The sequence below is a fragment of the Vitis vinifera genome, chromosome 7 (assembly GCF_030704535.1).
Source record: "Vitis vinifera cultivar Pinot Noir 40024 chromosome 7, ASM3070453v1".
NCBI classification, from domain to species: Eukaryota; Viridiplantae; Streptophyta; class Magnoliopsida; order Vitales; family Vitaceae; genus Vitis; species Vitis vinifera.
The window spans coordinates 27,260,531-27,280,857 of NC_081811.1; the positions used below are offsets into that span (position 1 = coordinate 27,260,531).

Below are 20,327 nucleotides of genomic sequence, written 5' to 3' on the forward strand. Positions count from 1 at the left end.
TTGCAGTCAACACAACTTCTATCCAAACGAAGTACATTCATCCCAAACATCATAACACTTTAACTCTTTCCAATAAGTATCTATTTTTCCCTCTTAGCTACTCGAGGAGTATATGCATAAGATCTCTAATGAATAGTGCCTTTGGAAATAAGATATTGAGATAATTCCATGGACGTGTATTCTCCTCCATAATCATATCGTCAAAATCTTTTTTGTTGTTGTTGTTGTTGTTTTTGTTTTTGCATTGGAAATTATGTTTGACTTGTTAATTGTGTGCCATTCTCTCCAATATAGAAAATTATGTAAATCATACAGGCTGCTAAAATGCACTTATGAACTGATATTTAAGCTTAGTAGTAGGAGATTGAAAACATGAGGTTTGATCAACCAATCAAGTAGCAAGTTTTCTCAGGCAACATCTTTATGCCAACGCTTTAAAGGGTATTTGTTCAATGGTGTTCTTTTCCAAGGAAAGTCTCTCTTGCATATCATTGTAATCTTCACTCTTGAGGAACCATTGAGCGTGTTGTCTATGGTGGAAAAAAGGGCAACATCGGGAGTTGTTGGGTGTGGTGTTTTGAGGAAAGGAGGTTAATCTCTATCATTCAATAAGTTTGATTGCTTCACTTCACAGAAGGGGGTTGGGATTTACATGTCAAATCCCGAGACTAGAAAGAAAAAAGTGGTATGGAATATTTTTAGGCAAAAATCTACATAAAATTTGAATTATTTTAAAAGATTTATATAATTCAAAAGATTTATTTTTTTTTCCTAAATAATTTTTCTACCTTGAATGGTGTATGGGCTCTATTTGTTTATTTAAAGTAATTGTGACCTGAACCACATATGAAAAAACCATGCATTTATTGATAACAAGTACAACAAAAAAAAAAGGGGGGCGCGGTGGTGTCAAAGATAGCAAGCAAAAGGAGAAACTGAATGAAGGACAAAAAAGAACAGGGTTGAGAAAGAAGAAATAAAAGCAATATTGACAAAATTAGTTAAAAACAAGAAGGCCATGTGAAGGCACAGAAGGAAAATTTGATGCAGCCCTGATAGACTTGAAAGTGGGAAAATGAAGGAGGAGAGAGATTGAAGAAAGAAAAGGCTAAGAGTTGGTGGAGATTGAAGAACGCACCGCACCTTGTATTTTAGAGAGAGAAGGTAGCCAGAGTTAAGCGAAATACAGTTCACTTTGTAACAGGTGTGTCACTAGCAGGACACCTCTTCGTCAGTTTTGGAAATGTAATTATGATTTGATATCCTCATTTGAAAATCTCCGAATTTCTTCATCACCAATCCATCTCATCCTCTCTATGAAGAAGTTTGTGCAGAGGACTGTGAGATTATAAAAGAGAGCTCTCAAACTGAGGATATCATACAAAAGATTAATTCTTGAGTGGGAAGCATAGGCTTGGTTCATTTTCTCTACCAGTTCTCTCATCTGCTGGGTATAATCCCCCTTCTTTTTTGTCTACATCATATGTGAGATCTGTGGCTGATCATAACCTAACTAGTTCCTATGCTTGTGTAAATAAATATATACCTAGTGATTTTTCATTTTTTTCAGTTTTTCTGAATTGGAATTTGATTTTGAATCCATATGATCTCTTCAAGATTTGTTCCATGGTTTGTTTGATTTGCAGTTTAAGGTATTCCTATGCTTGTGTATATAAATATATACCTAGTGATTTTTCATTTTTTTCAGTTTTTCTGAATTGGAATTTGATTTTGAATCCATATGATCTCTTCAAGATCTGTTCCATGGTTTGTTTGATTTGCAGTTTAAGGTAGATCTTTGAAACTGATAGAGGAGTGGCATTCATCTTTGTATTTCTTTTCCTGTTGTAAATTTTCTGATTTTCCTTATATCTCCTTTCCCTTAATCAATCCTTTCCATCTATCTATATCAAAACCCTATAATGGTTATCTTTGGAAATAAAAACTATACAGTTCATCCATTTGCTCTTGCCGGTATCCAGGCATAATGGTTTAGGATTAGTTCTTTGAAATTTACTTCAGAGAAAGGAGCATTTTTGGTTTTGTTTCCTTTTCAGTTGTTAGAGGGTCTATCCCACGGATGTTTCAATCTTCAATCCTGTAAGAAAATTACTTTATGTTCAATTGAGGATGCAAAAATTTTTAGTTTGCCTATATCAATTTAGCTTGTCCTTTTCTTGATATCATTTTCTTTTTCTAAATCAATAGCCAACCTGTTCACCAATTCAAACATCATCTTTTCAAGTGATGGTGAGGGATTCTGGACAAGTATCTGAAAGGACTGCTGAAACTAGTAACAAGTGATTCATTTTTGTGTTGCCTATTTCCCACAGCAAGATGCCTATTTCTTGGTTGCTTTTATTTCCTCTGTATGTGTGTGAGAGAGAGAAAGAACCTACATTTTTTTTTCCTTTTCCAAATTTTATTTGCTAATCAATTAGCTTCATTAATTATTATGCATGCAACTACGATTTTATCACACAACCCTCAGACACATGAACGTATTGTCAACTAAATATACTATAAACCAACAAAAGCTCCATGCAAGTTTTCGACTTTCAACAATTACAAAGTTGATAAAACTTGGAGTTCATAATAAATGTATCTATTATTTCATAATCTTGGTTGTATCTATTTGTGCACACAAATTACTATTATTTTCTATGGTCCTTGTAGAATTGAATTTGTTTCCAAACTAGGAATTGTGGTTCAGGTCAGCAAGTCAATCGAACTGTATATTCCTGATCACCATATAACAACCATTGAAATATGGAAGGTGATGAAGGCAGGCAAGGTTCTAGTCCTCATAATCTGTCATTGAAGAAAAGACCACCTGATGGTGGTTTAAGCTCATCAAACGAAATGCAGGAAGAATCCATGTCTAGTTCTTCTTTCAACAGTGCCACACCTGGGGTTCAGAGGATGGAAGCATCTATTATGATTGCAGGTCCAATTTCAGCTGCAGGGACTGGAGAAGTCCTTGAGAGAAGAATTAGACAAAGATCAGCCAACCCCGACCGAGAGAATTTGATATCTGCTGCACCCATTGCTCCTGAGTTGAGAGAGCAGCACTCTGGCTGATTGAACACTGAGCAAGGAGAGCAGCAGTACAATCACTCCTTGCAATTTCATGGTTCTCACTGGCAGAGGGACATAACCCGCAATCCAGGTCGGATTGTCATAATCCCAGACACAGCCCTGGGAGGTGATGTTCCACAAGTTGATGATCCTTGGATCAGAAGTAGCCTAATATCTGAGGTTTGGTAGCATATCTTAAGTTCTACTGCTTTCTATTATCTTGTCTACATTGGAGCTCCATTCCCCGTCAAACTAATTGATCATTCTTCAGTGATACTGAATTTGATTAAATTTTTGACAATTTACCCATTAATCCGGAGATGAATTCAGTTCAGTTTATGTATCAAACATTTTTTCCTTTAGTTTTTTCATTCCTCCTTTTTCTTTATTGTCATATCTTAACTTAGACATCCATAAAACTCTTATATGAAAAAACCTTCTCTTTTTCTTCAGGCCATGGACTTCAAGAGTTCTCTTTAGATCTTTCCATTTCTTGTAGAGTTACACGCTGATCTTCCAAATTAGAGACTGAACATCTTGGGATTAATGTTTTGATCTATTTTTCCAGTAGTACTGTTGAAAATTTCCTTTGAAATGCGCTTATATATATCACTCCTTTCTCTTTTCATTCACCAGTTTTTCTTTATTAGTTCACTGGGATCTTACAGTGTAGTTGCATCTTTTGCTTACATGAATTTGTCCAGAGTCCTATTAGGATTCCAGGGCACTGGTGGTCATTTGGTATGATTTACCAGCCTGAGGATGAAATGCGCCTTGACATCAATAACATGTCATATGAGGTAACTCTACTCAATATTTCCAAGAAACCAAAAAAAAAAAAAAAAATCAACTGTGCATTAGATTTCCTGTTGTTATCTTGAGAAATACTAACAATTTTGGGCTGAGGAATTGCTTGCACTTGGAGAGCGCATTGGAAGTGTGAGCACAGGGCTCAGTGAGGAAGTAATTATGGCTAAGATGGAGAAATGGAAGTATAGCTGCTCAACAACAGGGCATTCAGTTGATGCAGAGACTTGCTGCATATGTCTGGTAAGGAAATATTTTATCTTTTAATTAATTTGTTTAATTAAAATGGTTTGCATTTATTTTATTTGTTTGATAAATTTCACTTCTAACAACCTAATTGTTTCTAATTCATTCTTTGAAATCTATTGTAGGAGGAGTATGCAGATGATGATGATGTTGGAAAGCTAGACTGTGGGCATGAGTATCATGTTGCCTGCATCAAGGAATGGTTGGTACAGAAGAACTCATGCCCCATTTGCAAGAATACTGCCTTGGCTACCTGAGAGTGTAGTCCTCATCAGGAATGGTTGCCTTGGCTCACATCAGTCATATGCCTTGTTCATGGACAAGAAGCAGCCTCAACTTCCTTTGTGATAATGTATTCAGAGAATGTTTTCAAGCTGGAGCAATACTGTTAAATATGTACTGTACGTGAGCTTTCATGTGGAGGTTGCTTTTTCGCATTTTTCATATTTGGCATTTTTATTCAGAGAATCTTTAAGGTCTCTTTTATCTTTAATCTAGCTAATTTATGATTTTGCTAGTTGGTAAAGATCTCCATGCATTAGGCTCTCTTTTTTCTCCTATATTGAACCCAATGTTGTTCCTATGTCAAACACCTAATTTATGATGTTTTGCTCATTTTAGTTTTGTAATATTCCAAAAATTTTACTCTTGATTTACTTGATTGTAGCTACTTTGTAGCGTTGTTTTTATACAATCTAGAAATTAAATCTTGAATATTTAATGGCTTTCTTTTCTTGCTCTATTTTTGTTCTTAATATTGAAGTTGAATCTATTTTTGTTCTTAGGATCCCCTTATGCCATGGAATGACCTTGATCAAATATTAGGTGTTTGATAATATATTCAATCTATGAGTTGAATTTTATTTATTTATTAATTAGAACACTATGCTTTGATGCTTGGAAATTGACAATTAAGGACCTCTTTAAGGGTATCTCAAGTGCTTAATGCTTGAGAACCATTTTGATTTTAGGTTGCCTTCATTAAACCCTAATGCTTTGATTTAGCAAGCAAATGGGTGGCCGAGGCTTCAAGAATAATATATAGAGGTCCAACTCATAGGCATGAGACATTAAGTTCGGTTAAGAAGTGCTTGCATTGAAAATTCTCCATCGAAATACCTTTAGGTAATCTCAGATGTGTTAGTTTAATTGTGGGCCTTTTTATGGCAAGAAGAGGTTCCAAGGAATCCTTCTATTCTCAACACTCACAAATCTTTTTAAGTTAAATTTTAGTTTAAGTTTAATTAATTTTCTTTGTGCTTTTCAAAAAATTCATCAATCGCTTTTTGCAAACACTTGAACAAAAGAATTGCCTCAAAAATTGCCAATCACCTTTCGAGTCTATTCAATTCCCCTATACCCATAAGGCCTCCTTGTAGATATTACCCAACTCACTAGGATTCTAAACTATATATAGCCTTTTCCTATATTTGGGGACACTGCCATAGGGATCCCATTATTGGGAGTGTTTAGTACTTCTTGTGTTTGGGTTTTTCTTGACCTATGTATATATCTTGATATATATTGTAATTCTAGAGTTTAATCCTTAAAAATGAAGGTGAGATTATAAAAATGCTTGTAGACACTTTGGCTGCTTGGGTCTTTAACTCTTAACCTATATTTAATTTCCATGAACTGATTTCATAAATTTAAGAGTTGAGTTGGAGATGTGCATTTTGTTTATTTACCGTCAAAGGTAAAATCATTGTTTAGAAGACATGTTTGTGAAAATGAAAGTGATTTTAAAGCTACATTTTAAAACTTGGGACACCCCCTTTATGCTTGTTGTTCCATGCAAAAGACCATGGAAGGAAACTCTAAAAGAATGCCCATTCCCTAATGTGTTACATTGGTTTTAAATAATATCTTTTGATTTCTCTTTTTTTGGGATAATTTCTTCCCCACCTATCCACAAAATTTCCACCCATTTCACCTTTATTCACCTCTAAACTTCCACCCATACCACCCCTTTCCTTTTGGTTACTTCAAGTTAGTGACAAGAATATAGCCTTCATATTAATTACCCTTCTCTAAACTATTTTTATAAAGAAAGAGGGGGAAAAGATAGGGAAGAGAAATAAAGACTTCAAATTATAAAATAAAAAAAATATGGACAAAAAACAAAAAGAGTGAGTAGACAAAATATAAAAACAAAAAATGAATAAAAATGGAAAACAAAATAATTGATAATAAAGATATTAAATCTATAATGTTAGAAATTATTAGGATAAAATAAGAATCCATGTGTAAATTGTGTGCATCTATTGTGTGCATCTAGGGCAAATTTGAGCAATGGAGATAGGGATGAAGGTAGTAAATGGCACAATATGAAGTATTGCTAGTGAGCCACCTTCCATATATGTTAGAGAGAGAAAAGGTTCAATGAGAGAGTTGAATAAAACCAGTTATGAACACCCTTTGTGTTTGTCATTCTAACACCAATTGTTTTGTATCCAACAAGACAACCCTCTAAAATTGTTGTCCTTTTATGGAAATGTAATCATGACTCTAAATCCTTATTTGTAGTCATATCCTCTTCATTCTGTGAGTATAGAGAGTGAAATCATAAAGGAGATTTCACATAGTAATCAAAAGCATAAACTTAGTTCAACTTCACCAAATTTTTCATCTCTTCTTTTGGGTATAATCTCATTTCTCTTATATTGATTACATACCATTGTTTATCTAGTGATTCTTTTTGCATTTTTTTTTATAAAAAAAATTCAAATCTATGTCTTGGAATCATGGTTTCTTTTATTTTATGATTTTTGATCTATTCATGAAGCTTGATGTTGATGATTGTTTTGAGTTAATATTTTAAATGAATTCTAGCTCTTTGATGGTCACTCTAATGGAGTAACGGATAAAAGTAATAAAATATATATATTTATTTTAACTTTTCTCATTTTTTGCAAGTTAAGATACACAAAGGATGCACGCTCAAAGAGCTTGGAAGAATAGAAGCTTTATTACACAAGAATGATTTACAAATATCTCAAATATTGGTTACCTTGGCCATACGAGACCATCCTCTATTTGCGTACACTTAAGGAACTCTCGGGAGCTCTCAAAGGTTTTATTAGAGAGTTTTACATGGATAAACCTCAAGTACTTAAAGAGTTGTGACTTTTGTTAGGAGGTGAGCCAGTATGTAGTGTTCAAGCAGCTGAAAGTGTCATTAACTGTACATTATGTGAGAAGCTTGAACAAGAAACCTACTAGCTCACGATGGTGCTCACCAGAGATTCAAGCAATGAGGATGACAGCGATGGATCATATGCTGGTTTGGAAGGGAGGTTGAGGATCATATAGGCATAAATGGAAATGGAGATGCAGCGTGTAGAACTTGCACAGGAGATGAAAGCCTTGCTTCAAGTGACAGATAAAATCTATAAAGAGAATGAGTACCTTCGTACTCATGCTGACAAGACCCATAGCAGTCTGATGTGGTCCCATCCCTAGCATTAGCCTTCACAGAAGTATCCTCCCACAGCAGCGGAGCCACGATCCACTCCAGCCCAGAACTCCTTATAAATTCTATTGAGGTCCCAGAAGCAACAAGGGCCTGACTTCTTCCTGATGGGATTGGGATCTCATGCAGCCAAGGCAGTCTTCTTGCAAATGGGGCAAGAGTTCTTCTTTGACAGCCATTCCTTGATGCAGACTACATGATACTCATGTCCACAGTCCAGCTTCCCAACATCTTCATCATCTGCATACTCCTCCTGCAATAGGTTTCAGAGAAGAAAATTAAAATTGAGTTGTTAAAAGATGGGTAGAACAAATAAAATAAATGTGAAATCAAAAGATAACATATTAATTCTTACCTGACATATGCAGCAAGTCTCCGCATCAACTGGATAGCCCATTGTTGAGCAGCTATACTTGTGTCGCTTCAGCTTAGCCATAATTACTTCCTCCCTTAGCCCGTTGCTTACATTGCCAATGTGCTCTCCAAGCTCACGCAATTCCTGAGCCAAAAATTGTTAGTATTTCTTCAAAAAGCAGCAGGCAATTCAATGCACAGTAAATGTTTTTCTTTTGAAATCCTGAGTAGATGGATTTACCCCATATGACGTGTTATCATTGACAAGATGCATGTCATCTTCTGAGTCATCTGAGTCATCTGAGTCATCCTCGTAATCTTCATCCTCAACATCCTGGTAAATCACACCAAGTAACCACCAGTGGCCTGGAACCCTAGTATGACTCTGGATAATATATGCTACCATTAGTACTGTACATCACAAACTATATGCCTCAATGAGATCAAAGCATTAACATGACAAATACTCTTCACCTACATTAAAAACAGCATGATCAAAACCTTTAACCAAATAGTAATCAAAACAGATTGAAATGAAGATTTCTTCAAAAGTATATGTACATGCATATGTATCACCAATGATGTGACAATCAAAATAAATAAATGAATGGAAAAATTATTTGTGTATCAAATGAAATCCAACCCGAAATTGTATGGTGCTGCCATGGTCTTGGAGTCCCATTGCATTGTCAACCTGTTATGGAAAACAAGCTGGAAAATAAGAGCTCCAAGATAATTTATTACAGATGATGTGAAAAGAAAATTCATGGAAACAACAATTTGATTGTGTAATAAGGACCTGGAAACAACAATGTACTCAAGGAATTAATTAAGAAAATAAAGAAGGGAAAAGAAAAAAGGAGAATGATGATGTGCATTACAAAGGAAATTTCCAAGTACTGGAAAAATACTAAGATCAGAACATGACCCGGGGCAATGCAGTCTCTTTATGAGAGATGACTATGTGACTATAGAAGATTTTATAGATGGATTAAAGGGAACTCTTGAAGTCCTGGAGAAATGGTTCTTTTCATGCTCCATTTTATGGATGTCCAAGTTAATTAATATGGTAATAAAGAAAAATGAGGAAAGAAAAACCTCCAGGGAAAAATGCTTCATGAACTGAAACCAATATCCTGGTTTTAGGATGAATTGGAAAAAAATTTGTGCAATTCAATATAACTAAAAAAAACATGATAAATTAGTTTGTCAGAGATTGGAACTCCAATATACATGCACAAGAAAAAATAGAAGCAGTTGGTACCAAATTTTCTTGGTCAGATGGAGCAGTTCTTTGCCGAGTACTACTTACGAGGACTTCTCCTGCCTCTGCAGCTAAACTTGGACCTGCCAGCGTAGAAGATGCTTCTGTAGTGCCAACCCCACATGTGGCACTGTTCAAAGAAGCATTGGATGTGGATTCTTCATGCAGTTGGTCGGTAGAGGTTAGACCACCACTATCAGGTGCTCTTCTTTCTAATGTCGGATCGTGAGAACTTGAACCTTGCCTGCGTTCATCACCTTCCATATTTTCAAAGGTTGTTAGGCGAAGATCGGGAATAGCTTGATTGACTTGGTGAGCTGAAACCACACTTCATAAATTAGAAACAGATCAGAAATAGTTTGATTCGGTACTACAAAACCTTTATAGAAAGTCAGTGAAATTGATATAACAAGATTATGGAATTTAAGATACATTTATGATGAACTCCCAAGCTTTTTCAGTTTGTTCTTGTCAAAATGAATTTTTTTTTTACCTGCAAGATTTTTTTATTTTTTTTTTATGATCACAAAAATGAAGATAACTTCCAACACCATCTTTAAAACCACCATTAGGTAATATGATCTTTGAATTGGTGAATAGATCTATTTTGATTTACAAAAAGAAAATGACAACTAGAAATAATACAAGAGTGATATAGGAGACTAAAAATGTTTGCATTCTTAACTGAATATAAGCATTTTCTTACAAGATTGAAGATTGAAAGTTGCATGGCATACATTGTTTAATAAATGAGAAGGAAATACAAACAAAAAAAAGCTTCTTTCTCTCATGTAAATTTCAAAGATCTATCCCTAAACCATTATACTTGGATCACGGCAAGGGGGAATGCCACTCCTCTATTAGTTTTATTTACAAAGATGGCCATTTATAGGGATTTGATAGATCAATGAAATGGACTAAAGAGGAAAAAAAAAACACCAATCCATGCAACAAAGCTTGAAGAAACCAAATGGATTCAAAATCAAATTTTAATTATAAAAAAACAAAGAATCACCGGATACATACATACATATATATATATATATATATATATATAGGAACTAGATTATTGTCCACCAATCTCACATGTGATCAACATAAAAGAGGGGAGATTATAACCTACAGATGAGAGAATTGGTGGAGAGAGTGACCCGTGCCTGTGGCTCTCAATAACTCTTTTTTATGGTGTCTTCACGTTCAGCATTCTCTTTTATAGTTCTCACTCTCCTCTCTGCACAAACCTATAGAAGAGGATGTAGAGAGATTGTACTGAGAACCAGATGGATTGGTGATGAAGAAATGGAGTCTTTCACATGAGGATTCTAAATCACAATGATATTTCTAAAACCGACAAATAGGTGTCCTGCTAGAGACACACCGGGTACAGTGTGACTGTAATATAAGACTCGTGTCATTGAACTCTTACCACTTTTCCCCTCTAAAACTAAATGGAAAGTGCATTCTCCACCAACTCTCAGCCTTATCTTTCTTCAATCTCTCTTCCTCCTACATTTTTCCCACTTTCAAGTCTATCGCGGTTGCTTCAAATTGCCCTTCACATGCCTTAATGATATTTAACTTAATGAGGCAACTACTATATTATTAGCAAACCAAAATAACGAAAAGCCAAAAAAGTGGAAGGACTAAAATGAAAATATATATAGCATATAGATTTTTTTCCATAATGTTCAATAACATAACATTTAGCCAAAATATGGAAGAAAAAAACTAACACCTACTAAATTAAACGAGCTTATATATAATTGGGAAAAGTGTGTTTGGGTAAACACTTAAAAAAAAAATCAAATATGTAAAATCTAATATTCATTTCAAAATGATTAAAATTTTGTGTACTTTTAGGTCTAAGGTAATGTGGAGATATTTTGTTTTAATGATATAAGTATTACATTTGATTTAAATAAATACTTCTTTGATGGTAAAATACATAAAATTTGAATTATTTTTAGAAGATTTGTCTTTTATATTTTTTAAATGTATAAACATTTTTTTCCTAAATAATTTCTACCTCAAATGGTACATCATACCATTTATTATTATTTTAAAGTAATTACCTGCACCAAATACCAATAAATGAAATAAGAATGCTATTGATTTAGGTAAATTATCTGAATAATAATTAAACCTTAAACAAAATAAAAAATAAAAAATGAACATAATAACTATAGTGTAGCATCATCACTACCATAATGACACAATGAATTAAAATCTAGAAAGAAATGAACATTCATGTTAAATACAGATATATAATATGTTGTAGATAAAATTGTCAAAATGGTTTGCAAAAGGAAAAAAGAAATCCATTCATTAAATGTAGTACAAAAAAAAATGTGGAGGGGAATCAAAGATAGCAAACAATAGGAGAAAATTTACAAGCAAAGGAACTGAATGAAGGACAAAAAAGAAAAGAGTAGAGAAATAAGAAATTAAAGCAATAGAGACAAAATTAAGGCACTGAAGGGAAATTAGATGCAGCCCTGATAAACTTGAAAGTGGGAAAAGGAAGAAGGAAGAGAGATTGAAGAAAGATAAGGTTGAGAATTGGTGGAGATTGGAGGATGCACCTTCCTTGTGTTTTTGAGAGAAAAAGATGAGAGAAAAAAGAGGAGTATGGAGAGAGAAAAAGTAGCAAGGGTCAGTGAAACGAGTCTCTTAATACAGTCACACATTGTAACAGGGTGTCTCCAGCAGGACATCTATCTGTCAGTTTTGGAAATGTAATTATGATTTGATATCCTCATTTGAAATACTCTCTATGAAGAAGTGCAACCTCTCCACAGCCTCTTCAATAGGTGTGTGCAGAGAGGACTGTGAGATTATAAAAGAGAGATCTCAGACTGAGGATATCATCCAAAAAATTATTGAGTGAGGAGCATAGGCTTGGTTCATTTTCTCCACCAGTTCTCTCATCTGCTGGGTATAATCTCCCTTCTTTTGTCTGGATCATATGTGAGATCTGCGGCTATAACCTAACTAGTTCCTATGCTTGTATATATAAATATATACCAAGTGATTTGGTGTTTTTTTTTTCAGTTTTCTGAATTGGAATTTGATTTTGAATCCATATGATTTCTTCAAGGTTTAAGTGTTCCATGGTTTGTTTGGTTTTCCTAAAAATGTTACCATGAGTATAAAATGATTTTTTTATATGAAAAGAAGTGATGATTTTGGTGGTAATAAAATATTTTCTTTTCTTTCTTCCTAGCATTTTGTTTGTTTTGTAAGCCATTTTCATGGACGTGTTAATACTCAAGCATTCAAAATGGAGATGCTGGTGTTTGTTAAGGGATATATTCATAATCAGGGCGTTTGATCTCAACATCCTTATTGTGATTGCAGTTTAAAGGTAGATCTTTGAAACTAATAGAGGAATGGCATCAGATCTTCTGATTTTTCTTGTATCACCTTTCCCTTAATCAATCCTTTTCATCTATCTATCAAAACCCTATAATGGTTATCTTTGTAAATAAAAACTATACAATCCATCCATTTGTTCTTGCCAGCTTCCAGGCATAATGGTTTAGGGCTAGATCTGGGAAACATAATTACTTCAGAGAATGGTGCATTTCTTGTTTGTATTTCCTTTTCACTTGTTAAAGGGTCTATCCCATGGATGTTACAATCTTCATTAACTATGATCTTATCACACAACCCTCGAACACACATGAACGTATTGTCAGCTAATTTTATTATAAATCAACAAAAGCTTCATGCAAGTTTTCTACTTTCAACAATTATAAGGTTGATAAAACTTGGAGATTATAATAGTTGTATCTTAAATTTCATAATCTCTCTTGTATCAATTTGTGCCCACATATTTCTATTACTTTCTATGGTCTTTGTTTCTATACTATCAATTGTTGTTTCAGGTCAGCAAGTCATTCGAATTGTATATTCCTGATCACTGTATAAAAACAATTGAAATATGGAAGGCAATGAACGCAGGCAAGGTTCTAATCCTCATGATCCATCGGTGAAGAGAAGATCTCCTGACAGTGGTTTAAGCTCCTCTGACCGACTGCAGGAAGAATCCATGTCTAGTTCTTCTTTCGACAGTGCTACACCTGGGGTTCAGAGGATGCAAACATCTAATATGCTTGCAGGTTCCAGCTCAGCTGCAGGGACTGGAGAAATCTTTGAGAGAAGAATTAGGCAAAGAACCATCCCCAACCCAGAGAATTTGGTATCTTCTGCACCCATTGCTCCTGAGCAAAGGGGGCAACACTCTGGTGAATTGAACACTGAGCAAGGAGGGCAGCAGAACAATCGCTCCTTGCAATTGCGAGGTTCTCTCCCGCAGAGGGACCCAACTCGCAATCCAGGTTGGATCATCATAATCCCAGACACAGCCCTTGCAGGCCGTGTTCCACAAGTTGGTGATCCTCGGGTCAGAACTAGACTGATATCTGAGGTTTGTTAGATCACTGTATCTTAAGTTTTACTGCTTCTATTTATCTTGTCTACATTGGAGCTCCATTTCCTGTCAAACTAATTGATTATTCTTCAGTGATACTGAATTTGAATTAATTTTTGACAATTCATTCATTAATCAGGATATCAATTTCAGCTTATATATCAAGCATATTTTACTTGAGTTTTTTTTTTTTTTTCTTTCTTGATTTCCTTCTTTTTCTTTATTTCCATATCTTAACTTGGGCATCCACAGAAAGGTTATATGAAAAAACGTTTTCTATTTTTCCACGACTTCAAGAGTTCTCTTTGGATCTATCCATTTCTTGTAGAGTTACATGCTGATCTTTTAAATTAAAGACTGACCTGTTATATGAAATTTCCTTTGAAATGCACTGATCATTCTCTTTTCTCTTTTCTTTCTTCATTTTTTTCTTTATTGGTTCACTGGGATCTTCCAGTGTAGTTCTATCCTTTGCTTACATAAATATGAAATTCTGTTACCATGAATTTTTTCCCTCCCTGATTGTAATAAAATCATCACTTGGGCTGGAGTTCTTAGTTCGTAGTTTTTCCATAACAGGTTCGATATGCCATGAGACTCCAAGGCAGCGGTGGCACCATACAGTATCAGGTTAGTTTTCTTTTGATTATGAAGCTTTTTGTTTGCTTTGATTACACACATCATTTATTCATTCATTTAATTGGTTTTGATTGTCCAATCTTTGGTAGTAGGGGGACATAAACCTGTGAAAATTTTGTCATCTGCAATTAAGCTGTTTTCAAATAATAATTAATTAACAGTCCCAAAATAGTGAGTATGTCCTACTATTTGCTTCAAAGGATTTGCTCATTCTGTTTCCAACGTAGCTGAAGAGTATTTTTTTCACATTCATGCTTTAATTTCATCAAGGCATGCATATTTGTGATTGACAATATTAATGGTAACATATATTCCAGAGCCATATTAGGGTTCCAGGGCACTGGTGGTTATTTGGTGTGATTTGCCAGCCTGAGGATGAAGATGATGAGGATGATGAGATGCATCTTGACATCGACAGCATGTCATATGAGGTAACTCCACTCAATATTTCAAAAGAAACAATTTTTTTTTTTTTTTTTTAAACTGTGCATTAGATTGCCTGTCGTTATCCTGAGAAATACTAACAATTTTGGCCTCAGGAATTGCTTGCACTTGGAGAGCACATTGGAAGTGTGAGCACAGGGCTTAGTGAGGAAGTAATTATGGCTAAGATGGAGCAATGGAAGTATAGCTGCTCAAAAACAGGCTCTTCAGTTGATGCAGAGATTTGTTGCATATGTCAGGTAAGGAAATATTTTTTCTTTTAATTTATTTGTCTAATTAAAATGGTTTGCTTTTAATTTATTTGTTTAATTAATTTGTCTTTTAACAACTTAATCGTTTCTAATTTCTTCTTTGAAACCTATTACAGGAGGAGTATGCAGATGATGATGGTGTTGGAAATCTAGACTGTGGGCATGTGTATCATGTTGCCTGCATCAAGGAATGGTTGGCACAGAAGAACTCATGCCCCATTTGCAAGAATACTGCCTTGGCTACTTGAGAGTGCAGTCCTCAGCAGGAATGGTTGCCTTGGCTCATATCAGTCATATGTCTTGGCACAGAAGAACTCAGGAATCTGGCTTCTTGTTCATGGACAAGAAGCAGATTCTACTTCCTTTGTGATTGTGTATTCAGAGACTATTGTCAAGCCGGGATCAATACTGTTAAATGTATAAGTACTGTACAAGCTTTCATGTGGAGGTCGCTTTTGGCATTTTTCATAGTTGGCATTTTTATTCAGAGAATCTTTAAGGTTTCTTTTATCTTTAATCTAGCTAATTTACAATCTTGCTAGTTAGTAAAGATCTCCATGCATTAGGCTTTCTCATTTCTCCTATATTGAACCCACTGTTGTTCCTATATCTCCCTCCCTACTAAGCCTTTGAGCATCTGAACTTCGACCACAAAGTTGTTGTCTATGTTTCACCATTGGGTAGTTCTGAAAAGGCTTATCATTATATTAGCAAATCTAATACAAATCTAAATTTGACCAATTCCTAGCAATATAATTATTCTTCCATTATTTTGACAATGATACTATAAATATTTCTGACTATTCATAATATAACATTATTTTGATTAGCAATATCCTCTTTTGTAGCTGATCAAAGACATGGTTGCTCTTCCATTCTTGGAGGCCCCTTTTGTCCATTTCATTTTAGGAGATTGATCTTGGATTTTCTTCACAATCCTTATTTTTTAGATTAGATTAGCTTAAGATTTAGTTTCTTTTATATGTAACCTTCCTTTGGTTACCTTTTATCTCCACTTGGAATTCCATTTTTGTAATCAAGTACTACTCCACATTTAGATGATGTATTTTGGTAGTTTGCTTTCATTCTTGGAGGTATTAATTTTTTTTACCTTAGCTAGCTTTCTTGTACTAGGGAGATGCCTCCTTGATGAGGGAACTCTCATAATTGTTTTGTACCAAACTATTGTGAGTTTAATGTATGAAATATAGATGTTGGTTATGCATTTATGGTTTATCTCTTGGATTTCAACCTCATTTCAGACTATGAAATGCTTGAGAAATACTTGATTGATGTCATATATTAATGCAGTCACATGGGAAAAAAAATCATATCCTAGGCTTGATTGTATCATTAAACATAGTTCTCAACCAATTAATTGTACACACTCTTGCATGTGCCCAACTTTGCCTGACTTTCTCGCTCGCATTTTTCCCTTTATCCTTTGATGTTTATATATATATATTAGTGAATAAGGATGGTCATAGGAGCCTTTTTGTACACCCAAGAAACAAGAATGGAGTAAGAGTAGAGTCAAATGAGCAAAGTTTCATGAAGCTCGATGGTGTAGCCCTATTTTAACCAATCCTAAATTTGAGGTTGGTTGAGAAAGTTAAGAGATTTCAATAAATGGTTGTATTTTTTTTTTTAATTCTACATATAATAAAGATTAGTCTCACCAATTTTCATAAGATTAGATGTTATTTGTCTGTTTAGATAAGTCGAGAAAGATTGATTAAAAATGGGAAAATTGTATAAGGAAGCATACAGTTGCTCCCTAAACTAGTGCCATAATGGCGCCACAAACATGTGGCACCATTTCACCCTATGTTATAGATAATTTGTATTGTGTAAGATCAAGACTTGGCAAAAAAATAGAGCTAGGATGACCCCACTCATACCCTTGGCAATATTTCTAAAAAGCATAGCATGGGACCTATATTTTTGGATATTTCCCTGGCCACTATAGGATCTCCCACCTTGCTTTTAATGTCTACATAGAGTATACTTCCTAGGGCAACATGGGAGCACCTATATATATTACTTTTGAAGTTGATGAAAAGTACTTTGGAGAGCCTTGAAGTTTTGTAATATCCCAGAAACTTTGCTCTTCATTTACTTAGTTGTTGCTACTACGTACTAGGCTTTGGTTTTATACAATTTGGAAGTTAAATCTTGAATATTTAATGGCTACCTCCTTTTGCTCTATTTTTGCTTTTAATTTTAGAGTTATTTTCATGTCTCTTGAGTGGTAGTTTAGGTTGAGGCAAAGAAGGTCCTTAGGAGCCACTTATGCCATGGAATGACCTTCAAATGTTAGTGTTTGATAATATATTCAATCTGTGAGTAGAATCTTTCTTTGTTTTTTCTTTTAATTATAACACCATATCTTGATGCTTGGAAATTGGCATTTAAGGGCCTCTTTAAGGATATTTCAAGTGCTTAATAGTTCAGAAACCATTTTAATTTAAGATTGCCCTTATTGAGCCCCTAATGTTTTGATTTAGCAAATAAATGGGTAGTGGAGGCTTGAGAGGATAACATATAGCCACAAGTATGAGACATTGACCTTGGTTAAGAAGTACTTTTGTTGAATACCTGTAGGTAATCTCATATGTATTAGCTTAATTGTGGGCCTTTTCAAAATTTGCGACTCATATATTTCAAGTATTTTTAATTCCCATATACTCATAAGGCCTCCTCCTCATGGATGCCACCCCGACTCACTAGGATTCTAAACTATAGCTTTTCCTTATTTTTGGGAACACCTCTATAGTGATCACATAATTGGGAGTGGTTAACACTTTCAAAGCTTGGGTTTAAATCTCTTGACCTATGTATCTATATATTGTAATTCTAGGGTTTGTGTTGAGACTTAAGAGTATGATTGATCCTTAAAACATGATGTTTAGATTATAAAATCCTTAAGATTTGAGTTAGAGATTTGGTTTATTTTTATATTTATTATCAGGTAAAATTATTGTTTAGAAGAACGGTAGTGATAATGACAAGTGATTTTAAAGCCATATTTTCCAACATGGAACACTCCCTTTATAGTGCTTTTGTTATGCTTGTTGTTTGTTTAAATAAGATCTTTCAATGTATTTTTAAATAATATCTTTCGAATTCTCTCTTGTTTTTGGAAAATTTCTCACACACCAATATATCCACTAAATTCCCACCCATTTGGCCTTCATTCACCTCCAAACTTCTACTTATACAACCCCTTTTATTCCTCTTTCCCAATAGATCAACAACAAACTCATCAAATTAATTATTTTATCACTTGTAACTTACACTTGGACCGGAAGTGATCACCATTTATAGGCTAAGGTGAGCCACAAGCACATGTATGGTTCAGCCAAGCATTATCATGTCAATCTAGTTTAAACAATGATACAAACTATCAACTAAAACAACAAATAATGACTATGCTATTAGTTGTATTGTCATTTCAACCATACGTAAAAACAACAAAACAATAAATAATATTTTTGTATGAAACAAGTCAAAAAATCCCTTCAAAGTACATCTAAAATTCATTGAACCAAAATAACCCCAACACATGAATTTTTGTAGGGAAGAGTTAGGTAATAATATACACATACATCTACATAGGAAAAGGACGAGCATTTTGCACTATTTTTAGTTCAAATGTTTTGTGGTTGGAAATACATGCAAATATTGCATATAGATTCAAGAAACTATCCCAATAACCAAACCATATGCTCTCTGAATGTAACGATCAACTTTCCTTCCCCAAACAACCTTATTGTTATAAACGGCTCCATCCAAATACCATTGAAACTCACCCCTAGGAACTACGTACCCTTCATGGCTGGCTCAATTTGACTCTTTGTTATTTGGCTATGATCTCCTTGGGTTCATTGATGCAACCAATGCTGCCCTTCAACAATAGTTAGAGGAGACAGTTTTCAACCCAGGTTGACTGCAATGGATACCACAGGATAAACTACTTCTCAACGCTATCCTTGCATCACTGTTGGAACAAGTCATGCAACTTGTGGCCTCTTCCAAGCCATCCTGTGAGGCTTGGAATCAACTGAGCAGTCTTTACCCTAACAAAAGCTGTTCTTGAGTGATGGGATTGAGGGGACAACTCACCTCAATCTCTCATGGCTCTAGATCTGTTTCAAATTAATTACCTCAAGACTAATAAAAATCTTGTGGATGTGTTGGCCCTTGTTGATGCTCTTCAATAATGTCATTGATGAAAAATTCAGATAACTTCAAACAAGAAAGAGCAAGCCTGTAACAAGATTTTGTGTCAGAAAAAATTAATGCCAAAAGCGGCCTCCACATCAAACCTCGAAACACTTTCTGAATACACAATCAAAGAGGAAGTAGCTGCTGCTTCCTGCCATGAACTATTCCTGGTGAGGATTGGACTCTCTGGGAGCCAAGGCTGTCTTCTTGCAAATGGGGCACGAGTTCTTCTGCGCCAGCCATTCCCTGATGAAGGCAGCATGGTACTCATGCTCACAATCAAGCTTTCCGACATCATCATCATCTGCATACTCCTCCTGCAATAGGTTTCGAAGCAGAAAATTACAAACAAGCAGTTGAAAGACAGGTAATAAAACAAATAAATTAAATGCAAACCAAAGTATAAAATATTAACTCCTGCCTGACATATGCAACAAGTTTCCTCACCAACCCAAGGGCCTGTTGCTAAGCAAGTATACTTACTTTGCTTCAGCCTCGCCATAATTACTTTAACCCTGTGCTCACATTTCCAATGCGCTCTCCAAGTGCAACCAATTCCTGAGCCCAAAACTGTTAGTATTTTTCCCTACAATAACAAGCAATTCATGTACAGTAGATTTTTCTCTTTTGAAATCTTTGAGTTATCTCATATGACATGTTATCGATGTCAAGATGCATGTCATCATCTTCATCATCCTCATCATCTTCATTCTCATCAGGCAGGTAAATCACATCTAATAACCTCCAGTAGCCTGAAAACCTAGTATGACTCTGGAATACATACCACTATTAGTGTAAAGAGAAAAAATATATTTGCCTTGATGAAATCAAAGCATGAATGTGAAAAAATTAACATATATAATCGTCAGCTACACTAGAAGCAGAAAAAAAAAAAAAAAAAAAAACTGAATGGTATGGCATAGTGATCTGAAATGGCAATTTCTTCATAAGTTTGTCCATTTACCGCCAAGGTGACAATGAAAATCAAATAAATGAATGACAAAGTGATTTGTGTATCAAAGAAAACAAAGAGATTCATAATCAAAAGAAAACCGACCTGATAAAGTACGGTTCCACCACTGCCTTGGAGTCCCATCGCATTGAAAACCTGTT

General features: G+C 34.7%; 2 protein-coding genes and 1 long non-coding RNA gene across 4 annotated transcripts; 2 read left to right on the forward strand and 1 right to left on the reverse strand.

Annotated features, from left to right (window-relative positions):
- The first annotated feature begins 953 nt into the window (after window positions 1-953).
- LOC132252541 (uncharacterized) lies at window positions 954-4,856 on the forward strand. Of its 2 annotated transcripts, XR_002030397.2 has the most exons (3): window positions 963-1,451; window positions 2,700-4,128; window positions 4,257-4,856. It is a non-coding gene; the product is annotated as an uncharacterized LOC132252541 (long non-coding RNA). The 2 variants fall into 2 exon arrangements; XR_009466255.1 differs by having other exon boundaries at window positions 954-4,128.
- A 2,289-nt stretch (window positions 4,857-7,145) lies between these two features.
- Window positions 7,146-9,543, reverse strand: LOC100247468 (probable E3 ubiquitin-protein ligase RHG1A). Its single transcript, XM_010654501.3, has 5 exons — window positions 9,222-9,543; window positions 8,601-8,651; window positions 8,199-8,342; window positions 7,959-8,102; window positions 7,146-7,856 (listed from the first exon to the last, which is right to left on the reverse strand). Exons 1-5 carry the CDS (start codon window positions 9,483-9,485, stop codon window positions 7,725-7,727), a joined length of 735 nt encoding a protein of 244 aa, XP_010652803.1. The 5' UTR covers window positions 9,486-9,543; the 3' UTR covers window positions 7,146-7,724.
- Window positions 9,544-12,013: 2,470 nt separating this feature from the next.
- Window positions 12,014-15,562, forward strand: LOC104879920 (probable E3 ubiquitin-protein ligase HIP1). The gene is made up of 6 exons (XM_010654498.3): window positions 12,014-12,156; window positions 13,109-13,650; window positions 14,233-14,283; window positions 14,610-14,723; window positions 14,832-14,975; window positions 15,104-15,562. The coding sequence occupies exons 2-6, from the start codon at window positions 13,165-13,167 to the stop codon at window positions 15,233-15,235; spliced, it is 927 nt and encodes a 308-aa protein (XP_010652800.1). The 5' UTR covers window positions 12,014-12,156; window positions 13,109-13,164; the 3' UTR covers window positions 15,236-15,562.
- Window positions 15,563-20,327: the final 4,765 nt, after the last annotated feature.